At 38.8% G+C, this 15561-nt stretch overlaps 1 protein-coding gene across 3 annotated transcripts in view; it reads right to left on the bottom strand.

The window, feature by feature from the left end:
- Positions 1-3661: 3661 nt before the first annotated feature.
- Positions 3662-15561, bottom strand: part of iqsec3a (IQ motif and Sec7 domain ArfGEF 3a) — a 165438-nt gene continuing 153538 nt past the window's right edge. For 2 of the 3 annotated variants that reach the window (XM_065274663.2, XM_065274665.2), the window contains 3 exons: positions 13013-13105; positions 12676-12722; positions 3662-8145 (listed from right to left, as the gene is read on the bottom strand). In XM_065274663.2, the coding sequence (XP_065130735.1) occupies positions 7690-8145; positions 12676-12722; positions 13013-13105 (596 nt within the window). In that variant the 3' untranslated portion in view covers positions 3662-7689. The remainder of the gene's footprint in view (positions 8146-12675; positions 12723-13012; positions 13106-15561) is intronic. The other variant, XM_065274664.2, reaches the window with a different exon arrangement.

Below are 15561 nucleotides of genomic sequence, written 5' to 3'. Positions count from 1 at the left end.
ATAGTTAAAAAAAACTTTAGCTCACAAATTTAAACCTAAATCGAGTTATTAAAACAAAAACAAGTTTTTGTTTTAGCATTCCATAAAGATTTTCGTCATGCAAGTAAGGAAATATAGTTTATTTGCAGAACACAGAACTGAATCCACACAATACAATCCCAGCCCATCAGCATGCCTTTTTGCACCTCCCATGTGTTCAATACTTTTACCCTGTGTCATTCCATTTTATTACACATAACTGAACTTTTTTCTTTTGTTTTTGTATGTATGGATTACTTGGGTTGTTACCATCTTGTAAATTTCATGTCAACAGCACCTTTAGAAATATGTTTACTGAGAAGAATGGTGACGTGTTCAATACGTATTTTACCCACTGTATACTGTATCATTTTTATATGCAGATTATGTGGACCTTAAGATTTATTTGAGAACACTTGCATTGGACAACATGCTGATGACAAAATTCTAAACATGGTGTCTGCTTTGTCCAAGGTCTATAAAAATTTACCAAAGCTTCAAAAATAACTTTTATTTAACTGTTGCAGCGCCCTCTGTCCTCACATCTGCTGCAGCACCCCCTGTCTGTCTCTACATCGTCCACTGTGGCATTCCCTGTCATTGTCCTGATGTCAGCTGCAGCACCCCATCATTGTCTCACCGTCTGTTGCAGTTCCCTTCTCAAGCCGTCTCGTCTCGTCTTGTCACCTACATTATCCCCTCATGCTCCCTCATCACCATGTTCCTTACCTTGGTCACCTTCTGTGTCCGTGTCATCCCTCAGTTCTGCCCCTGTCCTGGGAAGCCCCGGATGTCCTTCCAGGCCCTCACCCTTGCCTGTGCCTACCCTCTGCACAGGATTCCTGCCCCCCATTTGTTTCCTGGCATTCCTGTCTCAGTCCTGCCTCATTTTACCCCCTCTGAAACTGTTTTTCCCAAGCCCCCACTAGGTCTGTCAGGACTCCCCTTCCCGGCCTTGCCCTGCACCTGCTGGACCAAAGACTTCCTCCCTGCCCAGTCTCACCCTGCCTGGACCTTCCCCATGAACTTTCTTATTCCAAGGTATTGAGTATATCAAACCATGATAGCAGACTACTCCCCATGCTTTCTAATTGCTCTAGCTGTGCTTTTATATTTTTTGTGGACCATCTGCAGTCAGCTGGCCGGGGCGCAGCAGATGTGGGGATGGCGCATCGCTTACTCATCGCAAAAATGCTGTATATAACGTCATATAGTTTGTATGTATGTTGCTGTGATTCATATTTATACAGAATTAAACTTTTTATTTTCTGAGCAACCAAGATGGTGCCCCCTGGGGGAGTTGGTGCCCTATGCACAAAGCGTGCTCTGCATGAAGGTACTCATCCTGTCGTCAAGTCTGTGTAAAGTTTATTCGCCACCTGCATAGGTAACGTCCATGCACGTCTGTGACACCCAAAATTTAAGAAACCTGGTTTGGATACTAATGACCCAAATGACTACAACCCATTCATCACTAAACTTTTAGAACAGACTGTAAAGCAACTTAACCTCAAGTCCACATTCATAACCATATCCTCTACAAATCTTTTCAGCCTGGTTTTTGTCATTATCATAGCACTAAAACAGCTCTAGTCACTAATGATTTCATACTTGCAGCTGACAACTGCAAGTCTTCTATCCATCTTGATCCTTCTTGGCCTCACTGCAGCTTTTGATGCTGCAGATGATCTCCCACTAAATTCTTCTAGATGTCTGGCTGCCATTGGGTTCACTAATAATGCACTAGTTTGGTTCTGGTCATATCTACACAATAGAATAATTTAATTCATGGACAAAAAATTTATCTGAAACACACAATCGCTCATGGTGTTCCCCATGGTTCAGTGCTGGGACCACTGCTTTTAATCATTTTCTGTATATATTACCTCTTGGCACTTTTCGGATAAATTTTCACTGTTATGCAGATGATACACAACTCTACTTTTCCACAAAACCAAACACCTCTCTTTCTCCCTCTGTCTTCACCTTTTGTATACAAGCTCTCCAAAATCCATCCATTCGCCATATCAGTTGAAGGTTCTTCGGTACCCTCCTCCTACTAAGTCATGATCGCTGCATTCATCTACTGCTGCAGTTTTAACTTTACCAACAGTCAGACTTAGCACCTTGGGGGCCAGAGACTTCAGCTACTCTGCCCCACATTCCATCACCTCCGTCAACATGTCTCTCTTCATCAATTCAAATCACATCTAAAATATACTTGTTCAGATTAGCATACTCTACATAACATTCACCATATCAATGATTATGTTGATTTTGTTATGTGTTATGTTGATTTTTTGTTGATTTTAGCCTTTGATGATGTTGATAATCTCCCACTAAATTCTTCTGGAATATCTGGCTGCCATTGGGATCACTAATAATGCACTAGTTTGGTTCTGATCATATCTACACAACAGAATAATGTCATTCATGAAATAAATTGTATCTGAAACACACAATCACTCATGGTGTTCCTCATGGTTCAGTGCTGGGACCACTGCTTTTAATCATTTACTGTATTGCCTCTTGGCACTATTCTCCATTTTGAAGTACATTTTCACTGTTATCCAGATGATACCAACTCTACTTTTCTACAAAACCAAACATCTCTCTTTCTCCCTCTGTCTTCACCTGTTGTATACAAGCTATCAGCAACTGGAGGTCAATCAGTGGTCTTAAACTCAATAGAAATTAAGGTGTAGTTCTCCTCATTGGTTCAAAGGCCACACTCTCCAAAACCCATCCGTTCGCCATATCAGTTGAAGGTTCTTCAATACCCTTCTCCTCCTAAGTCAAGATCACTGCATTCATCTAAGGCTGCAATTTTAACGGTACCAACAGTCAGACTTAGCACCATGGGGGCCAGAGCCTTCAACTGCTCTGCCCCACATTCCCTCCTCACATCCGTCAACTTGACTCTCTTCATCAATTCAAATCACAACTAAAACATACTTGTTCAGAATGGCATGCTCTACATAACAATCACCATATCTATGTTGATTTGATGGTCTAAAAGGCTTTTATAAGTTTTACACCTTGTTTTAACTTACTACTTGATTGTAGTATTGACAAAATTCTATTTTTGTTCTGTAAGGTTTCTTGAGTGTCTTGAAAGGCATCAACAAATTACATGTATTATTATTATTAGTTTACCCCAACACAAAAATGTCACTCTCATTTTATTTTGAATCTGTATGCTATGTGGAAACACCAGAATTGTTTTAAGAAACAGCTGTTTGCAACTATACACTTTTTGTCTCCATACAATAATTTAAAGTGATTATATTTGTTAAGGTCCAAAAACTATAAACAAAAAAGTTAAATAATGAAATTGGTACAATATGTGTGCTTTGTTAACTTTTTTAAAACTATATGACAGCTTTGTGTGAGAAACACTTCATTAACACATTAACACTACATTTTCTAAGCACAAAATTTAAATATTATTCGTTGACAAAATCTTTGAAAAAGATCTCATCTTGATTACGATTAAATTTTGTTTATATTTTGGTCTGTTTTTTATGCATCGGCACACATATACACAAGAGGAATGGACTTATTTTATGGTGTTTTATATGATTGATGACTTTTATGGATGATCTGTTACTTGAACTTGAAACATAGAGAATAGAGCATCTGCTGATGAAAGAAACCGGGAGGCTCATTTATTTTGGAGAATTTGCTGATGGTTCAGTTGACAAGCCAAGGTATGATGAATCTGGTTGTGTAATGCCAATGAAGAGTCTTGTGTGTTTGCTACGCCAAAAACAACAAGTGCATTTCATCTTAAATCATTACCATACATGGAAATAACAACAGTGAGAAGAGGAAGAGAAGATCATATTGGGATCTCCAAACAGCAGCAATATAATTATGAAACAAACACTCAACCATATATGAAAACATAGTAAAACTACAGTAGACACACAGCTATATATATGACACGTCAATTGTTTTACGATAAATGCAGCTTACTACAGTTTAAAGTCAACATGAAATCAAATTATTAGTTATTCCTCGTCATTGAAATGTTCCTCTTTCATGTAAGGCATGTGGGCTGATGGGTAATGATAAGCAATAGCTAAACAGCTATTTTTGCATTGCTTTATGCAACTGATGTGACTTACACTGCAATATAATTAAAGTAATAATGATCTAAAGTCAGTTAACAACAATGTAATAAAGATTATGCCAATAATACAGAATAATGACATGTCTGAAAAGAAGCATTATGCCTCCCACACAAAAACTCTCTTAAAACCACACATCCTAAAAAGTGAAGCCAAAACATTTTGATGCCCCCCCAGGTAGCTGGCTGCACTAAAGGTCAAAAGCCCCTTCCTCTCCTTATGGAAAATTTTATTTGAAGTGTGATTTCTAAGATAGTTCCTATTAATTTAGTTATTTCTTATCACACCTATGTACTTTAAAGTGTTACTTTTTCTAATAAATTTGGTTTTAAGATGCTATTAAAAATTCTGGGCAATGTGGGCTGACTCAAAGTCATGCACATATACATAATTAATAATAACAAGTACAAAACTGGGGAGGGGGCATTTGTAATTCACTGCAGGATTTCCAATAAAATCAAAGAAGGCAGAAGTTTCTTAAAGGGGACATTTCACAAGACTTTTTAAGATGTCAAATAAATCTTGGGTGTCCCAGAGTACATATGTGAAGTTTTAGCTCAAAATACCATATAGAAAATTTATGTTAGCATGTTAAAATTGCCATTTTGGGGTGTGTCCATTTAAATGCAAATGAGTTTATCTCTGCACTAAATTGCAGTGTGGTTGGATGGTACAGATTATGGGGCTGTATTATCCCCTTCTGACATCACAAGGAGAGCCAAATTTCAATGACCTATTTTCTCACATACTTGCAGTGAATGGTTTACCAAAACTAAGTTACTGGGATCTTCTTTTTCACATTTTCTAGGTTGATTATAGCACGTAAACATGAAAAAAGTCAAATTTCCCCTTTAAGACAAACACAAATGCAAGCCAAATTACAGAGCTGAGCAGGAATTCCAACCAATCAAATGAAATGTTTTCCTCTGTCTCTTTGAGAAAGAGATTTATTGAGTATATTCCATTTGGTCCCCTTTGTACTTAATATTATTTTGATTTTGGATCCAAAAACAGTATATCCATAAACAGACCTGTGTCCCCATTGCCTTATGTTGGCAAAGTCTATTCACACCTTTGAATATGTCATGTTTCTTAAGATGCATTGGCAAATAGTTAAAATGCATTACTTTATCATTTATTTACTAAATCTGATTTTCTTTAAAGTTTAAGTAGCATTTATGTTTTATTTTAATTGTGATGTTATTAAACGGTCTGTGCATCAGTGAGACAGAATGCTTTGATGTGTTGAGAGCAGGGTGTTGTGGGCCAGTCTGCCCCTTGTGTGACAACATGATTTGTGTGTTTGTGATTGGGTCAAACTGGAACATGGGTAGGACTTTGATAACGTGTGTCTACTTCATTATCACTACTGTCCAAACTCTGGCTCCAAAGGATGTCATTGGAGCAAGATGTCAGCAGCCATTTTTGGGAGATTTTGGCTTCATTTTTGTACAGTGGAAGTCTATGGAGACACATCATCCGTCTTTATTCAATATATGCTTTAAACTTATTGGTGAGTATTTTGGAAAAGCAGCTCTTCTTTGGATCTGGCTATAATCGGAAATGCGATGATCATATGAATCCAGAAAATCAAGTCCCATTCTACTTATAAAAAAACACTTGCATCACTCAGAGTTGTGTCACATGAAAGTAAAATAAGTCATGAATGTCATTTCATGTTGACTTTAAAGGTTATGTAGATAACAGATCAGAAATGGCTGGATTAGGTGCAGTTAACATTTACCAGAGCTAATTCAGTGTTGATTTATATGCAGATATATGACAGCAACTACAAGCAAAACAAAATAAAATGAATCTATTGATAAGCTGTATCCTTCAACTGGAAAATAGAAGATCAACCAGACAGACATTCAGGTTAAAGTGTTTTGTGCCAACAATGTGCATCTCGACCGATGTTTCAAGTGTCACTTGGCTTGCGAGAAAGTTCACACAAGAGTAGTATTAAAACAGCAGAAATAGTTTGATGGTGCTGAAGGTGTGTCTTTTGGGTGTTTTAAATACTGTAGTGGTGAGTACTGTTCATGTTATATTATCTGAGTCACATGATGACAGTGGTGCATTATTCTGCCATCAATTGATAAACTTGTAAAATGTCAGATAACCATACAGTGCCTCCATAGATGGTTGCTGGGATCAAATGGCCTCTTCAGCGAGGCCTTATACCTTCCAGGTTGCTACATAAAGTTCAAGCAAAAGCTTTAAAATGTCTCAGTCTTTTTTCAGATTCTTTCTGAAATTCCTGAGCGTGGAAACAATAGCCGTTACAAAGAGCGTTCACTGGCGGTGACCCTTTGAGCCACGATACGTTGCCAGAAACTGAAGGCCCTTTCAGATGACTTGGGTCAGAGTTGGGACAGGACTGCTCAATGCAAATATCAAACGTTGCACATAGTGTCACAGAAAGGTGACTTTATGTGGTTGTTAGGTAGCAAGAAGTTGGTGTTCATATTAAAAGCAATAAGGGTGAATAGAAACGAAAGAGGTAACGTGTATTTCCAAGTCTAAGTTCTGGCAACCGCCATCACACATTCCCACAAAAAAAGAAAAAAGTAGTTGTCAATGACACCACCCATAATGATATGTTATGCAAATAGTCTAGTATTTTTTGTTTGCACACAAGGTCAGCAACAAACTTGGGCAAAGTATATTTTAACTTTGTTTTATAGCATTTAAAGCAATGGGGGATGTTGGCGCAAGTCACGTGAAAGGCCCTCATTATTTTTCAATTTACACACATATATAAGTTAAAAGGAATAAGACATTTTCTAAGACAGGTGATAAGGAAGTAATTCACATTTCACAGGAATACAACATTGGCCACACAATAAATGTTTTTAAACTAATAGTACATCCTAATGTCTTCTACAAATGTGTACCTAGAGGGAATCTAAATGATCGCTGTTATAAGCAGAAATGCTTGCTCTAGCCCTAAGCGTTCAACAGTGCAAAAGTCCATAATGGAGGGTGTCCTCATTTTGGCACGTATACAATTTTTTCAATTTAATGCATACAGTACACACACGCACACACTAAATAGACGCATCAGTAATATAATTAAAGCCAAAAGGGTGATATTACAGACCAGCTCCCACACAAAAGCAGGTATCAGTGAAATTGAAAGTGAAATGTTGCGAGATATCACATTTTTGTTTTGTGAAATAATTTAGTCTATAACAAAATGCACCAGAGAAATCCTTTCCAGGACAAGTACTCAACAATATAACCTCAGAGAAACCTGTTCAGAAAGACAGAAACCGTTATATAAATTTGTTAAAACTATGTAGCGTTTCAAAATACACAGCAATAATGAAATCTTATTGGTTGTTTCGCATATCTGCAAAGTCAATTACTTACATACCGTATATTAATATCTTTCGCATTTATGTCTGTTACCCTAAATATATGCATATAGTTTGCATTTTTCATTATATTTCTTTCATGTATATACATATATAGATAAATATGGTCAAAAGTGCACCTACAGTGTGTTCAGTTCTTAAAACTGTCGTTTTTAACTTTACATTAGGCTACGAGAGCCACTTGGGGTCCTCTGCAGTGCAAGGCGGGGATCTGGTGGTATGTATTGATGAGGGTGGTTATATGGGGGTGGTGGTGGAGGTAGGGGGGGCTGAGAACTGTCTATTCCCCCCTGGTTGCTTCCCCCGTCAGGAGAACGCACCGGCGTGGAGACCGCAGACTGGACAAGCTGGTGATGAGTGGGGCTCTGGCTGAAGAACGCCTCCATGCGACCGTGACCGCCCTTGTCCAAGACGATGACCTTGACGATTTGCTGGCACTGGATGAGCGTGTCGGGTCGTATCTCGGCCAGGGCCACAGGCTGGTGGGAGTGCGAGGGTGTGGAGCTGGCACATTGCAACGGAGGCTCCCTCTGGTGGTTGAGAAGGGCGGCGCTCTCAGGGCTCTGCGGCACCGCGTTGAGCTGGTACGTTTGAAGCCTGTTGTGAATTGACACCTAGTTTAGAAAACAGTCAGAGATAGCATCATATGTTATAAGACTGTCCTCCTTCTACCGCCGTCAGCCCTCCGGTGAACACACATCACAATAGACATGCGCAAGGTGTGGACGCGGCACAAGGGGTTTGTTTGGTGTCTCACGGGTCGGGGTAGAGTGAAGGGGTTTGGGGACAGTGTGTTTGTGTCTCTAAGGTGTGTGGTGGTGGTTATGAAGAGGACACTGAGGGCCCTTGTGTCTCCCTTGGAACCACTGTTACATTATACAGTAGGAAGAGAGAATGTAGGTTCAGGGAGGAAGGGAGGTGGCATAAAGGGGTTAACAGGAAGTTAAACGGAAGGAGGTAGTTGGACATCTACAGACAACACACATGCCATCCCTATTGCTACCGCTCATACTTAGGGTTATAAGTTTGGGTTAACTTTGGCACAGTTTGTAACTGAGCTATGGACATAGATGATAACTCAAATTGTGTGACTTGTTGAGAATGTGTTATTGCAATTATTAGGAATCTAATTTATGACTTTCAAGTGAAATAATTCCACTGATTTACGTCAAAGGTTTGTTCTTCTATCACAGAGACTTAGGGGTGGGCTATCTTGACTTGGACAATAAGCAACCACCAAGAAGCTATCCTGCATCGTTCATGCTGACCACCACATTTTGTTTATACAAAACTTTTCCTTGACTGGCACTCCAAATTACCGTACCAAACAACACTAGCTGACTCTCCACTAGCCGCCTTCTGGCCTCCAATCGGAACACATCTCAGAAGTTTAACAGCCTCTGGGACTGATGACTTTACTGAGTAATTGAACTGAAGTTCACAGTTTAAAAGTGAGTTCATCCACCTTGATCTTATGATAGATGAAGGTTTTCAAGGGCTGGCCCGAGGGCTAGAGCAAGACCAACATCCTCCTCTGAATCAATCTCCCTGGCTGTCTGAGATCTAGAGCACAAAATGACTGACAGTGCACCACTATGTCTAAGAGCGGAGTGGATAAGGCAATTTCAGTTAAGAGAGGACAAAAATGGCTGGTGACAGCAGAAGGTTTCAGTAATTATGTGGCTCTCTGTGAATGTTGGGAAGAGTACGGATGCTCTTGGGACCAACCCTGAAATCACTTTTTAACGGTCAGAAAAAAGGTACAAAAGCTGTCACTAGGACAGTACTCTTTAAAAAAGTCCTAATGTGTACCATTTAGGTACCGATATGTACCTTTGAGGTACCAATATGTATCTTTAAGGTACCAGTATGGGCCTTTGAGGTTCTAATATGTACTTTTTGAAAGGGTACCACTTTTGTACCTTTCTTTCTAAGAGTGAGGGATCAAGAAGAATGTGTACAGCATACCAGAATATATTGCTTCAAACTTTTTCAATCTTTGGTTCCTGCATCACGCCTTACATTTTTTTTGTGTCAAGCTTTTAAGATGGTGTGGAATGAAATCTTGTACACTCTTAACCTTTTCTCTTAATTTGTGTGTTCACCCTAATCCCAGTGTTGAACGTTGTTGCTGGCCTGGACTGAAAGTTACAGTTAGATGTAAAGTTAAGGGCATGTCCACCTCAGCCCTATTGCTGATGCTTGACTTGACTGGAGGCTTATTAATGTTTGGGCACCTTGTGCACTATTTCCTGTGCTCCCCCCCCCCCCTTTCTCCTTCAGGAGATGGCTGGCGATTTTACCGACCCCTCTGCTGCGTACAATGTGTTCTGACAGTCCTGCGGCCTTCAGGGGTTTGTGGGGTGCTGACATTTACATGTGGCATGAGGAAGGTGAGGGTTTGCAGTGCCAGACAGGAAGTTTCTGCCACTCTGATTATGTACAGGCTAATGGCAATCCACTAATGTGTTACATCTAATAGTAGCAGAAATGGAAGCATGCCCGCCATGGAAGATATGCAAACAGAGCTACATATGCCAAAGGCTGGGGAATTTAGAAGTACTGGTATTATTAAAATTACATATAAATGTAAAATGTATATGTATTACATTTTATCAATTTTGCATACAGTTTGTGTAAATCAGCCAAGAATATGTCCTGATCATTCAGTGCATTACTGCAAATTCAAAAGAATAGAGTATGTTTAAAATAATAAAAAGTTAATCCAAAATAATCATTACTGTAATGTGAAATATGTATATCTCACATACATTATACTAGTAGGCTATTTGCTGTATTTTCTAACTTTACTATGAACTACTGCATTCCAGAAATGTTGTGCTATAAAAATATACTGAATCACATAAACCTAAATAAAAAATATGGTAATTTGGCAAAAGTCTCCAAAACTCCCATCTGTTTGAGACCAGCAGTGATTGATTTAAGCAAAGCTTCCCCCTGAAATTTAATTAACAAAGGTATTCTTGATGCATTTCATTATTTTTCCACAAAAAAATGTAATATATTCAGAGCCGACCCAGGCTCTGCTGGTGCCCTAGGCAAGTCGCCCTGTTTTGACGTGTTTGACTCATGCAGCGCTGCACAGATCAATCCGAGTATGATATCAAAGTAACACGAGAGCCAAGATCAGACTGCTCTTAGTGTGTTCGAAATCTGCATAAATTTTCAGCCTGCGCAACACTGCATAAGTCAAACACATCAAATCAGGGATGGACACCAATGATTTGTAATGTATACACTGCTCACAAGAGGGTGCACCTCATACAAAAAAAAACCTTTCACGAGGTGCCTCTAGTCATACTGCACCCTATGCAACCACCTATCTCGCCTATGGCACGGCCCGGCCTCTTTTAGTGCCTATACATGCTTGACATTTTAGGCGTTACCTATTGAAGTACATTTTTAAGTCACTCCAACTTGTACTTTTTACACACACACACATGCACGCACGTATGCGCACACACACACATATATTTGCCTTTTAAAAAACTCAATAAATCAGCATCATTTTATTGTTCATACTTCATGTAACTCTATATTATGTTTCATCTGTCCTCAGCGTCTTACGCAATGGCAAATTTAACTAAAACGCTTACTAACACTGTGGGAGCACTACTTAGGTTTTTAATATGTGTGTAATAAGATCATATCCAGGGGGTGTTTGAAGATATGACTAATTATTAATGAAAGCCGCCATGTCTCACAGAAACAAGTGTTTCTGTCTGAACAACAAAAAAAAAAAAAAATGCTGTTGTGTCCTTGAGTTCCCACACATGCTGTATGCTGTAATGTCATGATGCTAATTGAATAGCCCATGGTTAATGTATTTTAGGCAAGGCTTTGTTTGCTTTTAATATACCCACAGAGAGGTGATGGTGCTATATCACATTAATGTTGGAGTTAACTGGGGCTTGTTCGCTTGGTTGCCACACTGGAAACATTTAACTGTAAGGGGAGATTATGCCAAGCAACAATTTCGCCCGCTGGTATTAGTAACTGGTACTATGCAGAACCCAGCTTGCAAGCAGAATCTGAGTGCCAGGTAGAGGGTGATGTACAGTATGGAGACAATGGCAAACTGTATATGTTAAACTGCATCACCAAATCTGTGTGGGGTATAGATCCCATATCGGCGACTTTAACGTGGGCTCATATACACTATGATTCTACATCTATGCTATATTAAAAACGCCTTTGTGTACACGTCCCCTAACCATTTTTTTAATTAAAAAAAAGTTATGGATTTTAGATTTAAGTACGACAGCTCTTGAGTGACTTGAGTGGTTTTAACTTATGGTCTGCATTTAAAAATATATATTTATTTTAATTTGGTAAACGTTTTAATGAGTAAAAGCATCACTCATTTTATTTGCGTGCATACACTTTATTCTTGAGTCCCGGCTTAGTCACCTGTTTTTGAGTGATTTCAGGGTGGGTATGTGTTATATTTTGACAGTAACATTTGGGTCAGGCTGGTTCACCAGATCTTTTTATACACTGGGTTTAATTTAACATTCGTACCGAGCTCAAAATCAGACGCAGTCCTTTTTCTCTGCCTTTCTCAGTTATATTTACCCAGCACCTCAAATCAGTTTGTAATCTTGTCTCCATTCAAATCCTCCAATCTACTTCTTCTGTCTATATCTCTCTGAGCACTCCCAACAATGATCAAGACCTTACAAAAAGTGAACACTCTGTTCAGTAAAGAAGAGTGTTATTCAGCTAGTCTAATAACATAAACAATATGTTTGTGTCTAACTTTTTCTTTCATCTGGATATACAAGCACGAATGGGCCAAAAACAATCACTATTCTCCCAAACATGTTGGATTTCTCCTCCAAACTGTTTTTTTACATGAATGGGGCAACAATGCACAGATGAATCTGACCTTCAGGGGCCTGCTGTTTACTTTGGTTTGGTGGCAGTCTCATCAGTAATGATTTAGGGTGAAAGGTTGTATGGTTCGGGGCACTGCACGAAAAATGTGCAATCTCTCCGGCAGGAATATATGGCTGTTATGTTCCCCTAATGTTCCCTAACGTTGCATTTTGTGAGCTGTAATCTATTGGCTGTGTTTGACAGGCATTTCTAGGGGTCTGGGACTTACCTCACTGAGCTCTTACCTCTACTGCATTGTGTCCACTCTGTGATGTGTTCATGTCTTGTTTGCCTAACCAAAAACATAAAAAAATGTAATTACAGTGTTTTGGAAAAAAAAAACGAAACCAACGTGCATTAAAATGTATTGTAACATGATTTATTGTTCATTTTCATTCATTTTTTTTTTTTTTGCAGTTTTCTATTGATTTGCAGTGTGAAAAATGAGCAGCCAGGATATTCTTCACCATTACACAAAAAAGTCGCGTTTGGAACAACATGCGGGCGAGTAAGTCATTTTTATGTGAACTACTTCTTTGAGCCGACTAAAATTTGAATATTTATGTGTGTGAAGTATTGTACCTAAAGGAGAACTTTGTCTTCCTCTCAATTCAAGCTGTGTCCCGTTATTCTTGATGGAGTGCGTTTTGGCTCCTTGCTGCTTTTCCAACTCCCCTACACACACATACACAAAGAAAGAGAGAGTTGTAAGTCTACACACACTGACAACAGACTCAAGCTCATAAAAACAAAAGGCCACATGTTCACAATCGTATAAACCTCCGGTTGTCCAGCGCTGAACAGCAGAGGTCCAAATCACCACATTTACACCCAGGGATTGATTATAATTGCCTGTCATTTATAATCAGGCAACAAAAGAGTCTTTTCCGAGAGAATTGTAAAAAGGCTCTGGGCCTGCAGTTGAACTCATTTAATGGAAATATGCCTTCTGGTTTAATGAAGCTATCTGAAAGAACCTGAAATTTGTTACTGCACAAAGAATGGCTGACAACCAATTATCCGGTTACTAAAACTGAGCGTGCTACCATATTAAAGGCACTTATTGCAGTAGTAGATTATAGGATGAAAAAAAGAAGTCTTTGTCTTTAATTAAAGACTTGAGGATGGAGCAGGGATGCAGTTTGGCAACATGTCAATTGACAACATGTAAAAATTTATGTTAGGTTAAAAATCTAATGTGTAAACTTTAATGCATGCAGGTTTCATGCATTTTCGAAAATAAAATAAAATCCTTAAATATTCCTTTAATATTGAAAACAGACAAAAATGCATTAAATGCATTTAAAGTTAGGGATTCAAAAGCCATTTGTGACCCTGCCATAATTATTTTGTTTCTTTGTGAAAATATATATCTTTAATATTGACTGAGTAAGGCAATGTCAAATATTAAAAAAAAGAGTGAAATCAAACTTTGATGCTACTAATCTCAAAATTAGAGATGACTTTTTCACATACAGGGTCACAGTTATGCATGCGTGGGCTGTAAAAGAGATAAGAAGAATTCCCTTTATGAGAAATTATGTATGGCAGTATAGATGACAGCTCTTGGGAAGGGCTCTTAAAAGCTGCTTACTTAAAAGGGAGTTAAGGCTCTCTCACTGTTCCCAATGAAACTGCTGACACCGACACTCATACACCACAAGACTTCCCATGGATCCTGGCTTTCTCTAGCACAGGATGTAATGAACACCAGGCGGCCTCAGCAGAATACACTCTTTAATGTACACCGGCACTCAGCCGCCGTGCTTTTCTGTCTTTCTCCCTCGTGGAAAACCAAAGATGTGTTTCAACATTCTCTATTCCTGCTTCCTGGCCGTTTCCTTCTGTTTGAAAGCTTGACTACATTGTAAAACTGCACCTTTTTCATTTATTATAAAACATCAAACCTTTCAGTAAGACTCCTAAAGGACAAAACAAACCAGTGGAAAGCAACTACACAACGTATATAGAGAAACAAAACATATAAGCAAACAATACAGAAGCAGTGAGGAAAATGATAATGATATAGTAGGAAATATACAGTACAGTAAATGATACTGTCACACTTTGTCCCATATTGACTGCACCTGTCTTTATTTGTCTCGATTAGTTTGCTCTCACCTGTCCCTGTTTAACTCCCACATCACTCTGTGTATTTATACTCCCTGTTCGGTTCATTCCTTTGTCGGTTCCCAGCAAGCATGTTTGGCTAAAACAAGGCTAAATTTGGGCTGCCAGTGAAAGTCTAATAAACGTCTAACCATAGCCCAAAAATAGACAATGCATACTTTGAGAACATGAAATGAAAAGCAAACACCTTGAACACCTTTGTTTACATGTTAGAATATCATACATCTACAAGTTATTTTGGCAAAAATGGCATGTAACCAAATTCAAGGTTATTTACATTAGAAGTGGGTTACTCATAGCCGGACTATATTGGGTCTATAGTTAGCCATCATTTCAACGTCTCGGTTTTTGCTTGCTGGGTTATTGTTAATGTTACCTCCGTGTGTATGCTGTCATTGTGTTTAAACCTCAGTAAAAGCCTTATGTTTTGTGTATCCTCGACTCGTCTTCATTACCACAGATTTGTGACAGATACATACATTTTCTGTTATTTTTTGTATTTTTATGAGCCGATCACACAAAACATGTTTATGGCAGTACCAGGTGCCTTTTTTTAATGGTTTTCTATAGGCTTAAAAGTTGATTTATGTAAGCGAGGTTTGACCACCTCATGTGCCACGCGGTTTTGAATGAGCGCTCCGAGCGGAAAAACGTCCAACGTCATATGTTTTTTCATTGAGACTAGAGGTCCTCACGGTTACACTTGGATCAGAAAACCCGAGGTCCTACCTGAGACCCGAGTGGGTTGAAAACTCCTTGGACAGTGTGATATGTTTTATGCAATTGTGTACTTACATTATCCCAAAAGATCCCAAGGATTTGTAAATCCAAAAAAAATAATTTTTCAAAAAAAAAAAAAAGATTTGCCCCTTGTCATTGTTACCCATCAATGAAATACTATAATATTCACTCTATCCTCGGTTCCCTTTCAATACGGTTCACTTCGCATTGCGTCAGTTAGCTGACGCTATGGGGGGAAACTCCTGTTTACTCCGTGACTG

This window comes from Paramisgurnus dabryanus, chromosome 1, assembly GCF_030506205.2.
Source record: "Paramisgurnus dabryanus chromosome 1, PD_genome_1.1, whole genome shotgun sequence".
Taxonomy (NCBI): domain Eukaryota; kingdom Metazoa; phylum Chordata; class Actinopteri; order Cypriniformes; family Cobitidae; genus Paramisgurnus; species Paramisgurnus dabryanus.
The sequence above is the reverse complement of the archived record's forward strand: the minus strand, read 5'-3'. Positions and strand labels throughout refer to the sequence as shown.